The following is a 19,778-nucleotide window of genomic DNA, read 5'->3' as shown; positions in this document are numbered from 1 at the left end:
GAAATAATCAAATAAATAATATAAGTAAAAAGAAGAAGAAGTAAGCACCAATAATGTTAAATACAGAATTTTTAAAAATATTAAATTAGCATCATACTCTGAGGATTATTGTTGATTAGTCGCAGACTTATTAAAATGTGTGTTCCAATGCATTACCGAGACTCCACATAATATAAAGCAATATAAAAAATAAAAAAAATTAATTAATAAATAAAGTGTATTGTTTAACAACATAAGAAAAAATAAATAAATAAATAAATAAATAAAATAAAATAAAAAATAAATAATTACAGGGTGGTGACGGATAAACACACCCACTTGTATTGTAAGTTTTGTTCCCTGTCTACTCAAACCATTCACTATTTACTGTATGCTCATAGAAATTCACAGTGTAACCCAAACAGATCATTAAAATCGAACCTAATGTCTCATCCAGACTGTTAATATGAAATGAAATGAAAAATGAAAAAAATGAAATGAAACAGCCTTTATTTGTCACATATACATTACAGCACAGTGAAATTCTTTCTTCGCATATCCCATCCTTGGAGGTTGGGGTCAGGAGCGCAGGGTCAGCCAATATAAACTCCCTGTCTCTAAAACCTTTAATATCGCTCGGAGAGTTTCTTTGCCTGGCCACCTGCTGTGCTGTAGTCAGTGTGCTGATGAATGAACTCCAGTAGAGGACAGTCAACACTGTACATTCACAGAGAAGTGAAGACGACACACAGTGTGAGGATCGCACCGTCTCCCTGCACACACACACACACCGACACCACTGGATCTTAATATTACAAAAAAATCATCCTGGATATTTAAGGTAAGTGCTTTTAAAAATCCTGTAATAGCAAAAGTTTAGCCAGACCGTTGTATTAACTCTTTAACACTTTAATCTTTAATTGTGGTGTATTAACATCTGTAATGTTTAATTAAAGTTATCCTGTATATCTTCCAGCGTTAAATACGCACCAGCTCACCATTTAACTATTAAGTATTAGAACAAAGAGGACTGGTGTTTATATGATTATATAAAGCAGGGCTGCATTTCAAAGCATTTAGGACTTGCTATCATATAAAAAAGCTTGGAATGGAAAGGAAGTATATGAAAGGGCTGGTAAGATGAATGAGTGAATGAATGAGTGGTCTTTAGGTTGCATATGTGTGTGTGTGTGTGTGTGTGTGTGTGTGTGGGGCAGGATGCGGCATGGTGTGGTGCTGTGTGTCCTGCTGCTGATCATGTCGGGGAGAGGTCTGAGTCGACGGAAGGGCAGACAGAAAGTAAACAGTCTAGTGGTTCAAAATGAAGCAAAAGGTAAGAATAAATACGTTATAAATATTACTTACATGTAAAACACTTTAAAAACACCTTTAGAGTGCTGAAGTAGTATTTATATAAATATATTATGATTTACGGTATTAAATTAAAAGCTCTGTTATTAAATGAAGTCACAGAAATGAACTGATTCATCAGCATTAAATACCCTGCTGCTGCAGTGACGTTTGTGGCATTAAATTCATCCTTAGTAGAAGATTAGTGTCTAAAGTATTAAATGAACAAAGAGGTGATTTGGTTCTTATATTGCCTCCTTAACTCTTATAGTGTTCAGAAGTTTGCGTGACCCTGCCCATCACACCCATATGTCCTAGATGAAGGACATTCATTGTTATAAGAATCTCCACTCTTCTCTTCTGGGAAGCTTTTCCACTAGATGTTAGAGTGAGGATTTGTCTTCCTTCATTCATTCACAAGAGCATTAATGAGATCAGACTCTGATGTTCCAGTTCAATCCAAAGGTGGGGTTGAGTCAGAGTCAGGGCTCTGTGCAGGACACTCCAGTTCTTCCACTCCAACCTTCACCTCCAAACCATGTCTTCATGGAGCTCAGGAGCTTTGTGTACAGGGACATCGTCATGCTGGTGCAGTGTTTGAGACTTTTGGTTCCATTGAAGGGAAATTCTATACTATTCTATTCTATACTATTGTGTTCTTCAAACTTTGAAAGAAGAAGAACACATACGTGTGTGATGATCAGCACATACTTTTGCCCCAAATAGTGTATTTTGTTTGTTTTGTTAATTTAAGATTTGAAAGGCTGTTTTTTTTTGTATTTTCTTACTTACTTAAACCTCTTCGCTCCTGGTGGAGCATAAGTCGGCATCAAATCTTCTCCAGCCAGTGGATTTCTGAAGATGTAGTCAACGTTTTTGTAGCAAGAGTAGTTTAGGCAGTGGGTTGCAAGCCCAATGTGCAACCCTCCTCATTTCACATCCTGGGCTTGGGACCAGGCACTGGTGGAGTATTTACTTTTTTAAATCGAATGCTCAATCCTCTTTCTTTGATTTCTCTTTCCTCTGAAGCTCTGATTTGTCCAGTGGAGGTGGTCTTCCTGGTGGACAGCTCTGAGAATGCCAAAGCTCTTCTGTTTGAGAAGCAGCGCAGCTTCGTTCAGCGTTTCAGCACCAGGTTGTCTCCGCTGCATGTTCCCGGCTGGCGTGTACGTGTGCGTTTGGCCGTGTTGCAGTACAGCAGCACAGTCTCAGTGGAACACAACTTCCGTGACTGGCAGGATGTGGACGTCTTCCAAAGTCGAGTGTCATCCATGTCCCACATTGGTCACGGCACATATTTGGCCTACGCCATCTCGAACGCCACACAGCTCTTTACTCAGGAGACGGCGGACAGCAGTGTGCGTATCGCCCTGCTGATGACGGACGGAGTGGATCACCCACGCAGTCCGAGCCCCATTGCTGCTGCCACAGACGCCAAAAACAACAACATCCGAGTGTTCGTCATCGGTCTGACGCGAGACGGGCAGGGTGATACCAGGCTGAGGTCCATCGCCAGTCCCCCAGCACAGCAGCACATTTTCAGCCTTGAGGATCCTCAGCTGGAAGAGAGGCTTTTCATAGAGTTGGTTAGTGAACAAGTGAATCCAGTTCATTTATAAAACAATAAAGTCATATATAGTTTTTAAAATACTGTTACACTGATATCTTGTTATACCTTTATTATCACAATATTGAAACTGACAGTACAGCACTAAACATTTTTTGATTACGCAAAGATGCCACACTCTTACATCAAAATCAGTAGCTGTTTGAGTTCCACACTGTCATTATATTTTCTTTAAACTGAAATTTTCCCTTTTGTGGTTTAGCTCTTTTACCCAGAGGACAGAAATGGAATTTGCCTACTATGGTCAATATATTCATAGAATAGTTCCATAAAATAATACTTCAAAGTAAATGTTGATATCAAACCCATGTCTGCTCTATGAGATGCTCCAAGTGCTTGTTCATCTAAAAGGCAGCTTAAATTTGATCTTCAACCAGTAAAATTCTGTGTAAGGTTCTCCAACCGAGGAGAAAACACATGCTGAAAGCCAACATGAGTCCTGACTCATTTTATATCAGACTCACAGCCAGAACATCCTTCATTTCTTTACACTGAATGAAAATTGAAGCTGTTATAGCTGTAAAGGGCGGGAAAACTCCATATTAAATTCACGTGCATGTAAAGGCAGACGTCCCAGTTTTGACCTGGCTCACAGTTTCCACTCTAATTCATCCCAAAGGTGTTCTATCAGGTTGAGGTCAGGACTCTGTGAAGTTCCTCCACACCAAACTCACTCATCCATGTCTTTATGGACCTTGCTTTGGTCACTGGTGTACAGTCATGTTGGAACAGGAAGGGGTCATCCCCCAAACTGTTCCCACAAAGTTAAGAGCATAAAATTGTCCAAAATGTCTTGGTATGAAGCTGAAGCATCAAGAGTTCCTTTCACTGGAACTAAGGGGCCGAGCCCAACGCCTAAAAAACAACACCTGAATTCAATGATTTGTAGGTGTGTCCCAAAACTTTTGGCAATATAACGTATGTTCAGTGTTGTGAAATTACATGTCATGCTGAGTCTTTTGTCTCCCATTCCTTTTTTTTATATAGAGCATGGCTGTTAACACAGAGGTAAGTTCAATCTTGAGTGCTTGAGAACGAGTGCTGTCCATAGTCATGTATTATTTTAGGGATTAGTACTGATTACAGTTTGTGTCTGTTACAGTGTCCTCAGCCCAAATCCTGTCTGTGTGATAAAGGAGAAAGGGGTCCTACAGGAAACCCGGTGAGAAGACATAACATTTATCATCATCATCATCATCATCATCTCAAGCAGCCTCACTGTGAATCTTATCTTATCTTATTTAATCCGCTCAGGCCAGGTTTTTTGCTTTGTGAAATACATCAATGTACTTCAGCTCTACTGAATTCTTGATTCTGATTGTCCAGAAGGTGTTGATGTATTTTCTATAACTGCAGCTCTGACAGTAGTTCTAGCTACAGCAAACTGTAAATCAGTGCACTTGTTGTGATAACAGGAATTCTTTAACTTAGCAGTTAAATGTAACACTAAATGGATAAATAATGCGTTGTTCTTCAATTATAAGAAATATTAAAGTAGTATAAGAGAAATGAACACTTTGGGAAAATGCAGCTGTTGGAGATTAATCAACATCAGGCTGTTTCACATCACGCTGTTGTTGATTATTTTCCTATAAAGCTTGCAAGTGTTTTACTCCTTACTTATCTGCTGAACTGTTTTTTTTATTCCATCATTCCTTCTGTTTTTAAGGGGAAACCAGGTAACCCAGGAATTCCTGGTATTCCTGGTCTCAAAGGATCCAGAGTAAGTTCCCATTTTAGGTTCTGTTGTATTTATATGTTTGAGTTTACAGAATTACGCTGACACACTACCTTCATTTCTGTTGTTACAGGGGGCACCCGGCCTGAACGGACGACCAGGAATAGAAGGCCGTGAGGTGGCACACTGGGATTGTTATTCAGGATTATTTAAGTATTTAACAGTTTCCTTGACTCATGATGCTGTTTGTTGCTCTTGTTACAGGGAAGACCAGGAGTGAGAGGAGAAAAGGTTCATCCTTTTTATGTGGCTTTGATGGTTTTGTATGTTTCTGTAACTGTAAAATTTACAGTTTAGATGATTTTTGAGGTTGTCCCAAAAACTACTGAAAAAAAACCCTCAAAAGTCCCTAAGACTATCCTGCAAAATGCACTGGAATTTTACTGTGTCACTGGAGATATGTCTGGAATTTTACATGTGGAAAAGAGAGAAAAAATGAACATGATGTTTTGTGAGAAAGAAGAGAAAACCCTCCAAACATCTGCTGTGAGGTTACGCTTTGGCCTTAGATGGGTGTTTCAACAGAATAAAGGATCCCAGTCCGACATCCCAAGAAATTTCAGCACAGAAATTAGTTGAAGAAACACAAATCAAAGTGTTGAAATAATCTGTCTCTGGATTTAAACCCTGCTGAGAACCTGGAGGAGTCGACCAAGCTCTCAGTACAAGTGTCTCCAACCTTGCCAGGAAAAATCTCAGTGCTGTTCATAGACAGATTGAGCCACTACACTAGAGAAGAAGGCAGGGTCTAACTACACATCCACAAGCGAGACCAACACAACACAAAAACAACATCAACTGGTGTTCACACTCAGTGTCAGGTTTTGGTTTTAGTGTGAAGAAACGTTCATGTGTGCAAAATTAATAGTGTGGGCTAAACTTTGACAGAACATTTCTGACAGAGGCTAAGTCAAATATTAACCAATAACAACATTGAGAACAATATGCAATGTCTAGAATATAAATATATACACCCACCCAACCACGCATCCAACAACCCACCCACCCACCCATCCATCCACCCACCCAATCATCCACCCACCCATCCATCCATCCATCCATCCAACTTCTCTAATGTTTATCCTACTCAGAGTCACAAGGAACTTGGAGTCTATCCCAGGGGACTCAGTTTACCAGGTGGGGTACAACTGGAGCCAACCCATTCACACACCCATTAGCACACTATGGACAGTTTGGAGATACCAATCTGCCTAAAATGCATGCCTTTGGACTGGAAGAGGAGACTGAAGAACCAGCAAGAAACCTCTGAAGCACAGGGAGCTCTACCACACACACACACACACACACACACACACACGGAAAAGGCGGGAATCAAACCCACAACCCTGGAAGTGACCATTATATTAATAATGTATTAATAGCAACAATACTCAATTGAAGTTAAGGGTCTAAATGAGCACCAAGATATCACTGAAAAGAAATCATCACACCATTACACCTTCAGCACCAGAATGAACTGTTGACCCGAGGCAGGTTTGGTCCATGGATCCATCCTGTTGATGCCAAATTCATCAAGAAAAAAAAAACTTATCAGACCAGGTGACATTTTGTCTCATCTTCACCTGTCCAGTTTGTGTGATTCCTGTTGGATTGGAGCCCAATGTGCTCTTCTGTTAAGTTCAACATATTGTGTATTCTGATGCTTTACAGTTGTAAAGTGTTGACATTTAAGTCACTGTTGCCTTCTGGTCAGCTATTATGGTGGCTGGCAAGTGTATACACTTTATATACACCAATCAGGCATAACATTATGACCACTGAGAGGTGCCGTGAATAAGACTGATGATCTCCTCATCATGGCACCTGTTAGTGGGTGTGATATATTAGGCAGCAAGTCAACATTTTGTCCTCAAAGTTGATGTGTTAGAAGCAGGAAAAATGGACAAGTGTAAGGATTTGAGCGAGTTTGATGAAGGGACAAATTGTGATGGCTAGACCACTGGATCAGAGCATCTCCAAAACTGCAGCTCTTGTGGGGTGTTCCCGGTCTGCAGTGGTCAGTATCTATCCAAAGTGGTCCAAGGAAGGAACAGTGGTGAACCAGCTCATTGATGCACGTGGGGAGAGAAGGCTGGACCGTGTGATCCGATCCAACAGATGAGCTACTGTTGCTCAAAATGCTGAAGAAGTTAATGCTGGTTCTGATAGAAAGGTGTCACAATACACAGTGCATGATGGGACAGGACTGTTCTGGCAGCAAAAGTGGGACCAACACAATATTAGTCAGGTGGTCATAATGTTATGCCTGATCAGTGTATAGATGACTTTGTTCAGAAGCATGAAGTATGAATACAGAAGATTTTATTTCTATCAAAAATATAATCATAGCATAATTAAATATTAATTAATTAACTCTCTCTCTCTCTCTCCTGTTCTAAAGGGTGATACAGGAGAGTGTGGAGCAGCAGGGCTGAAAGGAGATCAAGTAGGATTTTGGATCATTTTCTGTATCTCTGCTTTATACCCATGCTGTAAGATGCTGAACTGTGTCCTTTGCTCTGTTCCACAGGGTGCAGGTGGACCACTGGGACCTCGTGGACCTCCAGGAGAGCAGGTGATCATCACACTTTTAGATAAAATAAAAGGAAAGATCAGTAACAACATATTGTAGGTTGAGCTTTAGGGGTTTAAGGTACGAAGAGATCAATATTTTCTCACCCCTCTTTTATACAACAATTTAAGATTCATCTGTTATTTATCTGTTAAGAAATAAAACACTAGCTGGTGGGCGGTTACAGGAAAATGATCAGTGATGGTGTTAGCAGCCATCCTGATGTGTTTCAAAATTTTTCCCTGGACCCTTTTACCAAAGCAACAGCCTTGCCGCTAAGCTCACAAATGTTAGCTAGCATAATAAAAACTGGCTAGCTGAATGCTAATAACTCGCCGTCTCAATACAAACTGTCTTGATAAATATAAAGGACACACAGCAGTATATAATTATACAGAAATACTGTGATGCTTGGAAACATACTGAGCAGAAAGTAGAGATTTTTAGCGTATTAGCACAGATGCTAAACAAGCAAAGAGAACGTTGTAAAAGTTTCACCTCTGGTGCATGTTAATGATTAAAGTATTCAGTATAACATTTACAGGTTTTCCCTAATGTTCCTGATTAAAAACAAACAGCACCTACTATATGAAAACTAATCACTACTTCATGTATAGAAATGTTTAACTGTTTAAATGTTTAGTATTTGGAGCATGACTGTGTCTGAGATTAAATGAATGACTCTGAGGCTAGAGATCGAAAGCTTAAGAGCTTCATTTTGACTCGAAGGAAGAAAAGCTTTAAGTCGGTTTCCGGGTGTTGTCTTTTCTCGAAGGAAGAATTGAATCTGATGGTGGGACACTGATGTCATCACTGCAACACAAGCATTAGGGTCTCTCACTCTCTCACACACACACACACACACACACACACACACACACACACACACGCATACACACACACATAGATGATCCTAAACCCAATCAGCTCCCCTGTCTGTGCACTTATGGAATGTGATCCCGGGATTAAACGAGATCCTGACCATAACGTAGCAGTGAATCCCAGTGTGAAGTCTGTTGTTCTTGTTATTGTTCCTGTCTGGAGACAGAGTTTATACACACACACACACACACACACCCACACACACAGAGCTCATTCTTCTACACATTCTGAGGTTTAGTGTACATACTTTTCCTTAGTCAAAACACTGGATATACAAACACTCTCACTATTTAATCATTTTTATTTAAAAATATTAAATATTAAAATTATATGTATTTCTATTTTCTGTACTAAATTCTAAAGAACATTTCTGAAATATAATAAAAATGAATTGATATTTTTCATCTCTCTCTCGCACATACACACACACACAAAAATGATAGCCAAATGTATCAAACATTCCTCATTGAGATTATTACACAATAAATCCACAATTTGCATCATTTTAAAATTTTGTCCGAAGAAATAAATATCTAAAAGATGGCAATGGTATAAGCGAAAATAAAAATTGAAATGAGTACTAAAAAAAGTCTAAAATTTTTTTGGAATCATCAGAATTAATTATAATTTACTGTGGTATTTAGATAAATTTAGATATGGAGATAGATACATATTTGTTTGTATTTTTGATTCTGTATTCACTTATATTATAAGATATGTGCATGATAAGTTCCTTAATGGCTTGAGTGTATCAGATAGATAGATAGATAGATAGATAGATAGATAGATAGATAGATAGATAGATAGATAGATAGATAGATAGATAGATAGATAGACATTATCCTTTTTTGTTATTATATTTTAAATACGTTTTATATTTTGTGTATCTTCATTTTCATCTATGTGTGTGTGTATTTCAGGGTCCAATTGGTGATCCTGGAGATCATGGTCCAGTTGGTCCGGCTGGACCTAAAGTCAGTATCTGTACCTCAATTCTGAGGCTATTATATTAAATATAAATCATGATTGTTAAAGCCTTGTTTTTGGGTCACCAGGGTGAACGAGGACCTACTGGAGCTTCCGGTCCTCCTGGAGACCAGGGGATTGGATTTCCTGGTCCGAAGGTTAGCTAAAGGTTTAAGCATCACTTTAATGTTGTGTAAAGTAGCACTGTGTTTACGATACACCAGTATCACCATCCCACATTATTTTGTTAGGGAGACAAAGGGAACCAGGGCAGTCTGGGACCTACTGGACCTACTGGGATAGGAGAGCCAGGACCACCAGTAAGTTACACAATCAGCACTTTCATTTCTTTAAAAAAAAAAAGTCCCAGTGGAGGATATATAAAATTCTATAAATAATGTCCCAGGATCTGGTCAAAGGTTGACTTCACAGTGTTATTACAATGCTACTCAAACAACATTTCAAGTAACGTTCAAGAGTTCACAAAATGTTGTGAACATGTAATGATGCTCATGATATGGTTTATGAAATTAATTTGACATTACGATGCAATTTCTTCAACGAAACACAATGTTCTTACATGTTAAATTCATTTTAACGCTTTCCAAAACCCTACAAATTTCACCTCACGTTATTAAATAATTCTACATTCTTAGCTGATTATATTTGCTTTGCATTTTGCCTGCACGTGTTATACACACTATTATCCACTAGGGGGAGATATTATAACACGGTAAAGACGATCTCTAGTTTCTGGTCTCTCGTTGTAAATTCTCTGCTTGTTCTCCAGAACATTCTCTAAATAATGTCCCAGGATCTGCTTTAATAAAGGTTCACTTCACAGCGTTATTACAATGTTTCACACACAACGTTTCAAGAAACATTCAAGAGTTCAAAAAACCAGTACAATTTTTATTACAACAACGACAACAACAAAAAGTTCTGCTAGCAGCTTCCTGTTCTTAATGGAGCATGTGATGGCGGTGATGTTTCAATGTTTCCCCAATAACAATGTTGTATATTGTACCTACATACGAATTTTAATACAGCTTCTGAGTCTGATTGGTCAGAAAGTGTTGACTATTTTTAATATATCAGCATCTCTGACAGTTTACTGTGCGGAAATATTTAATAAACTTTAATAGGGGTCTACAGTTAACAGTTTGTCTTTTGTCTTATTAACTTAAATAGAGAGAAAACAAGTGAAGTGAGGGAATGATTGTATCTGCGGTAATGAAAGTCTAATCGGTGAGGCACAACAATATGTATCTATAAATATATATAAAAAGTACATCATGTTAGTTTTTATTAAATAGAAATAGCTAGCATTTGGCAAATTGCTGAGGTAGAAGAGGAATAAAACGTTGTGTCAGGCCATCACTTCCTTGATTATTTTCCTAGAACAGTACGTATTTTATCCTTTCCTCATCCTGTAACTGATTATCAACACTAAAACAAACCCAAAAAATGTGATCTAGAGCCTTGTTTCTTTACAAAGTAAGTTTTGAGGAATTTTTTCCATCCGAACCCATTATAACAAGCTTTAAAGAAACAAAATGCATATAAACGTTTTAATTACTTCCTGTTATAAACACTAATGACTTCCTTGCATTGGAAAGGGATTACCGGGACCGCCGGGTCTCCCAGGCAACCAAGGTTTTCCGGGTGAAGGTTTACCAGGACCTAAGGTAAGTAAACTTTTACAACAAAAGCTGTGATCTTTTAACCTTCCTATCCTGTTCAGCTCAAGAGAACTTACTACAGTTACTACAGAACTTACTACAGAACTTACTACAGTTATTACTTAACTCACTTCCTCCCTACAGTCTTTTATTTACACTCTAATTTGTCCTCGTTTAGAGTCCAGTGTTGACATCACATTTCAGATTCTATGTTCATAAAATGTTAAATAAAGTGTATTAATATTATCAATTTTAGAAGAATATCGTTACTCTGAACTCTCCATTGCTAGTCATTGAGCTCTACAGGAAATTAAACACATCTATCTGACTGGTTTCAGGGGGACAGAGGCTTTGTGGGTCCAAAAGGTGCAGCCGGACCTCCAGGGTTCGGTGTCAAAGGAGATAAGGTGAGAACTTTAATCATTTAAATAACTTATTATAAATCATTTTTTTTTCTTTTCCTTTATTTAATATAAAATTTGCTATTAAAAAGACACAAAAAATTAACAAACAAAAAAAAAATGATTTGATGCTCCAGATGTGAAACTTGCACATCAGTTCCTGAAATGAAGATGAGGTTCCCTTTTGAGTCTGGTTCCTCTCAAGGTTTCTTCCTCATACCATCTAAGGGAGTTTTTCCTTGCCCCAGTCGCCTCAGGCTTGCTCAAAAGGGATGATTTTGACTAACATTTAGGACTTCTGTACTATGTTTCTTATGTACTGTAAAGCTGCTTTGGGACAATGTCCATTGTTTAAAGCGCTATACAAATAAAATTGAATTGAATTGAACTGAATATATTTGCTTTGTATTTTGCATGAGCATGTTATACACACAATTATCCATTAGGGGGAGCTTCATAGCGTGTTAAAAACGTTTCTTTTGTAAATTCTCTGCTTGTTCTCCTGTAGGGCAATGCTGGAGCTCCAGGACCACCAGGACTGATTGGACTTCCTGGACTTGGGATTCAGGGAGAAAAGGCAATCTATAACCTCTTTAGATCATTATTATTATTTTAAATCCAGCTATTTTGCTAAACTACCTGAACATATCCCCAGCTCCTGAGCAACAACAGTGATCATATATCACAAATCTCTGTTTTAGTTTCTGAAAATAAGAGACTTTTCTTTAAATACAGGGTGAACAGGGACTGATTGGGCCGCTGGGTCTTAGAGGAGTTCCTGGTGTGGGCATTGTAGGCCCAAAGGTGAGAGCTGCAAACATATCGTCGTGAATAATCGAATGTTCCATATTCTGGATTACGACCTGGATGTTTTGTGTTGTTTTGGGGTTATTTTTTACCGTTTTTAGTTACCGCTCTGTAAAATGATTTGCACTTGCATCCTTCTACTCTGCAATCCCTGATGCCTTGTAGCTGGAATTTCAGTCAGAGATAAATAAATAGATATTATACAAAATTCCAGAAACCACTGAGTTGTATTTAAAGCAGAAAATTTACTACCCAATTCATTGATTTCTTACATTTGTACAGAATTTCAACGTTTTCTATGAAAAGTTCAGGGACATCATCTTGACATCGTACAGTAAATGTATATTTCTGTTTGAGTAATGAATGGATCTTTGTATTTAAATGTTAATTACTTTACAGGGGGATCAGGGCTTTCCTGGTGAACATGGACAACCAGGAGAAAGAGGCATCGGAGAACCTGGACCGAAAGTAAAGTGACTCAAATCTAATACCTACCTGAATAAGAATATACAAGAAATATTTTTGAAACTATATCTAATCTGTAATAAATGATTGAGCCCAACACAAACAAGGGAGAAACAAAGTTGTCCAATTGAGGTATCAAGTGAATCAGAAACTAAATCTAAATATCGCTTCTAAATACGATCACGCCCCATGGTATAATCCCACCCCCAACAGCTTTCTGTGCAAGGGTTATTGCGATTGATATTATTATATTATAAGAGGGTCATAACACAGAGGAAAGGCTACTCCAAGTGGACTTTGCATTCTCAGTTGAAATTTGGCAGAAAGTATATGTGCAATTTCATTCAAATTATGTCACAATTTATATATATTAAATACGATTTCCAAATGGCCCCCTGGTGGTCCAGCGGCAGGATCCTGTGCTCTCATTGCCGTGGCCCGGGTCCGATTCCCGGGCAGGGAGCTAACCCAGCCACTGAAGAATTAACTCTCAGTGCCGGTCCAAAGCCTGGATAAAAATGGGAGTGTTGCGTAAGGAAGGGAATCCAGGGTAAAATCAAATGATCCACTAAAAAACAATGGACCCTGCCATTGCACTGGACAAACGCTAGGATAAAATAAAAAATACGATTTCCAATTCCTTTGAATTTTGTCCAGGAAAATACTTCCTTATCAGCACATGAGTTTTTTTTTCTTCAAAAGACTATGCGGAAAATAAAACAAATACTGATAATGACACATAAAGACTTGATGTTGAAGTACAGCTGAAAAACTTTTTATATACAAATTTTTACTAAGCTACATTGATTATCGCTAACAACCCATGACATGAGAAGAATAACTGATGATACAGTTTAATTGATTTCAGTTCATTTATGATATAATGTTAGTCACTTACAGTCTAATCTACAGCGGGTGTAGACGTCTGTGGATGTAAATATTCTGTACGTTCCAGGGAGACCCGGGATCAGATGGTGCTCCGGGAATTCCTGGTATCCCAGGAGAAGATGGAGCTGTTGGACCCAAGGTAGGATTAGGGATTATTTTAACCTTACAGCTGAAAACTAACTAACGATGTGGGAGTAAATGAACAGATGGAATAAGAAGTCATAATCTAAATTGACCTCTTGGGATAGAAAATATGAACCTAAAAAACAGATCAGGTTTTTCTATACAGTTCTGTAGTAATATCCAACATAAAATTGGCAATTTCTAGACTAAAAGTGTCCAGAAACTAAATGTAAAGAAACATTATAAGCTGTTTGGAAGTTTTCTTCCAACAGACAGGAGAGGTACTTTGTTGCACATTCAGTATGTGTGTTAATCTTTGTACTGTGTATATATATATTTGTTCATCTTGGTTAATATGGAACTTTAGGGTGAGATGGGTTTACCAGGTCCTCAAGGTCCTGATGGTGCGCCAGGAAAAGGAACTCCAGGAGAAAAGGTACGAAGTTATTCGCTCTGTAGAGTCAATTAAAGAGAATTAAAAATGTAAACAATGTTCATATGAAGATCTGTATAGACATCTACAGTCATGTTACACAATAAAAATGACGGCTGCCAGGTTAATTATCCAGTCTCCGTGTATAGATACCATTGAAGCTTGTATATATGAACCGTGGTATGAATTATGAAGTATGGGTAAGTATGTGTGATGTCATCGTAGGGCGATCAAGGTGACCGAGGTGTTCGTGGACTTCCAGGATCTCCGGGACCTGCGGGACCGCCTGGGGCAAAGGTAAATCATTCTTTAATAAATAATAGGTTATAATTCAATGTGCTATAACACTTCAGGGTGTGGTAACTAACTCATATTGCTTTATATTGGGTGACATCACAGGAGTGCATCATTGATTATTCTCCCATAACCACATGCACCTGAAGGTTGAATGAATCAGAACTGAGCTCTGTGATATAAACAGGTTTACTGCACCTGTGAGATTAACATGATACCCAGCAGGATGATTACAGATTAGGATGTTGATGTGATTATGGATGCTTGTGGATGAATGTGTGGTTTTTTTTAGGGAGAACCTGGTAGTCCCGGGATGTTGGGGATGCCAGGGCCCCCGGGATTTGGATATCCCGGTTCAAAGGTCTATAAATATTAATGATTTATCATTCACATTGTTATGATCTTTTGTTGTTTTTTTAGTTTTCCGTATATTTTCACGTTAAAGTTACACTTGAATTTCTGTGTGTTTTATTTTTTAATCAGGGTGAGCCTGGGCCTGTGGGTCCTCAGGGTGTGGTCGGAGAGCCGGGAATCGGACTCCCAGGGCCAAAGGTGATAAATCGTTGGACACAAACCATGTTGAAAATAATTTAGATGATATTAGGTTTCATTTTGAAGCATGGAAGGTCCTGGAGTTCAAGTTCACTGTATGCTAAATCAGCTATATCTGGTTGAAATGACAGTAAAAGTTTCTTGACTTCTTGGATATTTTTGTGATGTTTTCAGGGTGACAGAGGACCTCCTGGACCAGTGGGACCACAAGGGTTAGTGGGAGAAGGTCACCCTGGACCTCAGGTGGGTGTCTGGGTATACATATTAACTGTACATTTAAAAAAATGGAGGCAGTGGTCAGTGGTGCTCTGGGTTCTACTTCTTTATCATTTCTGATAATTCATTGATTCATGATAAAATTCATTTATCATCTAGCTAGCTCAGGGGGTTATTTAAAAAACAACAACAACACAGAAGCAATAGCTTTTATAGTAGCTTTTCAGACATTCATCAAGCAGAACATGCAATTTTTGTAAATCTTTATGCATTTTTTAACATTCTTTAACTGTTTGTTGAAGAACGACTGAGTGCTTACAGGTATTTCGATATTTCCTTTCTTACTCCATGGCTTCTATCCCTAAATATTTTCAGGCGTAAAGGCAGACGCTCATGTTTAAAAGCGGTTTCGACTTAAACAGAACATTCTCTGACCATTCTACTCGAGAAAATCTGGTGATCTCTGAGGCAGGAAATTAAGAACCCTGAAAATCCATTTCACCATGCAGAACTGAATACAGAATATGAGTAACTTTCCCTGCATAAATATGGACATAACTTTTGGATTTCTGCTCATTCATGTGATGTTTGTGCTGCTAAATTTTGAACCAGAGTATTCTTTGTTTCAGACTTACACACTGTAAAGTTGTATCTTTAAATACTAGGCAGTAAAGAGGACCAACCCCAGATTATCGATTGGTTTTGAGTTATAACTGAAAGAAATATGTACATGAGAAAGAAGATATGTATTTCCTGGTGCTGGTATTTGGTTTAATGGAAACAGACATGGTATGATCGTAGATAAGGAAATTCCTCATTAGGTTTTATGCCCTTAATTTAGGGACTTCCTGGATTTCCTGGAGAACCAGGAGAAATGGGACCAGAAGGTGTCGGACTACCGGGACCTAAGGTAACCATCATGTTATATTTATTAGAAAAATTTCCTCATGTCGTTTGCTAGGTGAAGCTAACAGAAGTTCTGCATTGACAGGGGGACAGAGGTTTACCTGGGGTTTCTGGACATCCTGGACCACCTGGAATTGGACATTTAGGACCAAAGGTAAGCTTTTTTAGATCTATTTAATCTAACAAAAAGAACAAAAAGATTTGTTTTTCTATTCATGCCTTGTCTTGGGTTTCACTTCTAGGGTGCGACCGGTCAGCCAGGTCCTCCTGGTCCTCCAGGTCCCCCAGGTGAGGGCATTCAGGGCCCAAAAGGGGAGCCAGGCTTCCAGGGACCACCAGGCCCCAGAGGTCCAACAGGACACGGCCTTGCAGGAGAGAAGGTTCTGGAAACCTGAGACTTATTGTATAATAGAGTAACAATGCAAGTTAATAACAACTGGAGCGATGTTATGTTTTTAGTCTCAGTGGTTATTTTTTGTGTAGAAAAGTAAGAGAATCAAAAAGTAATCGAAAGATCATGTGACATGTCATTTTATATACAGGAAGTCACAGCAGCAGCCAACAAAATAAAACACAGATCACATACAGAGAATGTTCTGGAAATATATTTACTGAATGTGTTCTGGGTTCAGGGGGACAGGGGTCTGCCTGGTGAACGAGGAAGAAAAGGAGACGGCGGAGATTTCGGAGTGTCCGGCCAAACAGGAGCAGCGGTAGAATTACTATTACTGTATATTTTAATATAGTAATTAATTCATTGTAAATAATTAACTAATAATAAAAGTATATAGTATATAGTAATGAGTTCTAAAATAAGAAATACTTTTATTTTAGGGAATACCTGGTGAGAAGGGAGAACCCGGCCTGTCAGTAAGTACAATTTAAGCCATCAATTAATTAGATCTATTTCATTACATTATTTACACACATTTATTTTATTACATTCATTCTACACCACAAATGTCATGTGTTTCAGCCACTGACGCCTTTCATTTCTTCAACAGAGAGAAGAAGTGATCAAAATAATCAGGGAACTCTGTGGTAATACAAATACATGTCCACTAATACACCGATCAGGCATAACATTATGAGCACTGAGAGGTGACGTGAATAAGACTGATGATCTCCTCATCATGGCACCTGTTAGTGGGTGGGATATATTAGGCAGCAAGTCAACATTTTGTCCTCAAAGTTGATGTGTTAGAAGCAGGAAAAATGGACAAGCGTAAGGATTTGAGCGAGTTTGACAAAGGGACAGATTGTGATGGGTAGACCACTGGATCAGAGCGTCTCCAAAACTGCAGCTCTTGTGGGGTGTTCCCGGTCTGCAGTGGTCAGTATCTATCAAAAGTATCCTTTTAGTCCTGTAAGTAGCGAGTTGGGGCCTGCTGCTAAGATCTTGGTGGCAGATACCACAGCACTAGTGGAGTCTATGCCTCCATGGGTCAGGGCTGTTTTGGCAGCAAAAGGGGGACCAACACAATATTAGGCAGGTGGTCATAATGTTATGCCTTGATCTGTGTATATAATAAGAGTATATAATGTTTAATAACACTTTCTAGATAATCTTTTTATTATGTAATTTGATAAATAAAGAAAAGCTGTTTTTATAGTGACCAATGTCTGAATGTTATTAGTTAGTCATAGAAATGGTTTAATAAGATACAATGGACCTTTGTATTGTACAGTTGTTCTCTGTAATTTGCATGTTGCTCCAGGTTGTGGTCTGAGGTGCAGTGATAGACCCCTGGAGCTCGTCTTTATAATCGACAGCTCTGAGAGCGTCGGCCCAGAGCACTTCGAGCTCACGAAGGACTTTGTGAACTCTCTGATAGACCACATGTCTGTGAACTGTGAGGCTACACGTGTGGGAATTGTGTTATACAGTCACGCTGACATGGTGGTGGTCAACCTCCAGCAGCTGTGTGACCGCACAAGCATTAAAGCTGCCGTACGCAAGATGCCCTATCTGGGTGAGGGCACTTTTACAGGACGTGCTATCCGCAGTGCCACGCGTGTGTTCCAGGCCTCACGTCAGGGCGTCAGGAAGGTGGCTGTGTTGCTGACGGACGGACAGGCGGACAGACGGGATGCGGTGCGGCTGGAGGTCGCTGCAGATGAAGCGCACGCTGCTGGGATAGAGATGTTTGTGATCGGAGTAGGGAATAGCAGTGATTCGGGTTACTCCCAGTTTCTTAGAGAGATGAAATCCATCGCTTCGGACCCGGATGAGGAGCACATCTACCTCATCCACGACTTTGTGAACTTGCCCAGTATGTAACGCTTTATTAAATTATTTACATTACTGCTTAACAATTGGAATTTTTTATAAGGATACACCAAATAGTTCAGGGAAATACTACACATACTATATAGTTAAATCTAATTTTCCTGTTTTTTCCACAGGCTTGGAGAATGAGATACTGAGTCGGATCTGTGAGCCGGATGATGGCAAAGAGGTGAGAGGCGTCTTGGAGTAGAGTATGTTAGATATTCACAAAGAACTATTTCTCTCTCGTTAAAATTTTACTCTTGTTAACGATTTCCTGGATATATTCCCTCTTCCTGTCCAGCCGGAAACTCCAGGGGATTTTAAACCTCCCTCTGGAGGAAGGTACGAAATTGACGAGAGGACGATTTTAGAGCTCGAGGAGGATTTCAGTGATTTCACAGAAAGGAACAGAGACAGTCTCCAGCCTCCTGACGTGACCATGACCAGACCTCGGCTTTCCTCCAATGTCCGGTTCGACCCGGAGATCAGCTCTCCTTCACAGATTCAACCTCCACCGCTTCGGTCTGGAGCAGGTACACACACACACACACTCACAAACACTTAAAAGACATATTCAAGTTGCCAGGAGAAATCAGGAGAAGCGTATATTAATTACAACAATTTGGGAATGTCTGGGTTTGAAGGAATTACTTAATTTTTGTATTTCTTTCAAAATTGCATTAGATTAAACCGCCTGACCAATCAGAATCAAGAATTCAAGCCCACTCTTCTGTATTAATGCACTTTAATTGATTTATTGTCACATAAAGTGTTGTTTTCAAGCATCCTGTACACTGGTAATTATAATAAATCTTCAACACAGACATACAGTGACAGGAACAGTATGACGAAGAGTAAGAATAGTTTCTATAGCAGTAAAAAAATCATCATCTAAACCCGGAGATCTATTTCAAAATGCACGGTTCCACCACACGGCTCATCATTTGCCCCTAATCATGATAAAATATATCTCTCTAATTCTACACACGTGTTTATTTCCAGCTGTTGGCTGTACGGAGCGTCTGGACCCCGGGCCTTGCAGGAGCTACGAGGTGAAGTGGTACTACGATGCTTTAGCTAACTCATGCGCACAGTTCTGGTACGGCGGTTGCCAAGGCAACAGCAACCGCTACGACACGCACCGGAGCTGCATGGACGCTTGTGCGAGAACATGATGTGGCTCGTTTTTAATTCAGTAAACAAGAACGTGAATTCTGGAAAGTTCCACCATAAAGGAAACCCTTACGCTTAAGTAATATGTAAATATAAACCAACAACTTTTTATTAGGAAATGTGAAGAGTACCATGTGTGTGTGTGCTGAATGTATTAGTGTTTTGATTTGTTGTTATTTTTATTTTTATAATATAATATATATAGACGTTATTCTGGATGTGATTTGCAGTTATATATATATAAGGAATAAAAGACTTGAGGGTTGTGCTGTTTTAGGAAATTAACGAATAGTGTGATGTAGATCAACGCAAAATAGAAATTTTTACCATAACCCTACATAACAAAGTGTTTCATTCCACCCTTTCATTCCAGTTTCGCCAAATTAACATGTTTTTTATTTATTAAAAAGCACTTTTTTTGTCTATTTACAGCAGAACATGCTTATCACTTG

General features: G+C 38.9%; 1 protein-coding gene across 1 annotated transcript; it reads left to right on the top strand.

Moving 5' to 3' along the window:
• The first annotated feature begins 636 nt into the window (after positions 1-636).
• col28a1a (collagen, type XXVIII, alpha 1a) lies at positions 637-19,771 on the top strand. Its single transcript, XM_058405296.1, has 34 exons — positions 637-820; positions 1,197-1,312; positions 2,359-2,915; positions 3,944-3,964; positions 4,059-4,118; positions 4,626-4,679; positions 4,768-4,812; positions 4,899-4,925; positions 7,096-7,140; positions 7,225-7,269; positions 9,069-9,122; positions 9,204-9,272; positions 9,366-9,434; positions 10,734-10,802; positions 11,135-11,203; positions 11,706-11,774; positions 11,933-12,001; positions 12,404-12,472; positions 13,425-13,496; positions 13,848-13,916; positions 14,139-14,210; positions 14,500-14,568; positions 14,691-14,759; positions 14,934-15,002; positions 15,817-15,885; positions 15,967-16,035; positions 16,124-16,261; positions 16,514-16,594; positions 16,716-16,751; positions 16,886-16,922; positions 17,600-18,154; positions 18,288-18,340; positions 18,455-18,686; positions 19,156-19,771. The coding sequence occupies exons 2-34, from the start codon at positions 1,198-1,200 to the stop codon at positions 19,326-19,328; spliced, it is 3,369 nt and encodes a 1,122-aa protein (XP_058261279.1). The 5' UTR covers positions 637-820; position 1,197; the 3' UTR covers positions 19,329-19,771.
• Positions 19,772-19,778: the final 7 nt, after the last annotated feature.

This window comes from Hemibagrus wyckioides, linkage group LG12 (genome assembly GCF_019097595.1).
Source record: "Hemibagrus wyckioides isolate EC202008001 linkage group LG12, SWU_Hwy_1.0, whole genome shotgun sequence".
Taxonomy (NCBI): domain Eukaryota; kingdom Metazoa; phylum Chordata; class Actinopteri; order Siluriformes; family Bagridae; genus Hemibagrus; species Hemibagrus wyckioides.
This window is presented reverse-complemented; position numbering and strand designations above follow the sequence as displayed.

Bases quoted from the DNA above. Each gene is read 5' to 3' on its own strand.
- col28a1a (XM_058405296.1), top strand. From the start codon at position 1,198: ATGCGGCATGGTGTGGTGCTGTGTGTCCTGCTGCTGATCATGTCGGGG. The intron at 4,680-4,767 runs GTAAGTTCCCAT...CTGTTGTTACAG, and splicing joins CTGGTCTCAAAGGATCCAGA to GGGGCACCCGGCCTGAACGG. The intron at 16,752-16,885 runs GTAAGTACAATT...TTTCTTCAACAG, and splicing joins AGGGAGAACCCGGCCTGTCA to AGAGAAGAAGTGATCAAAAT.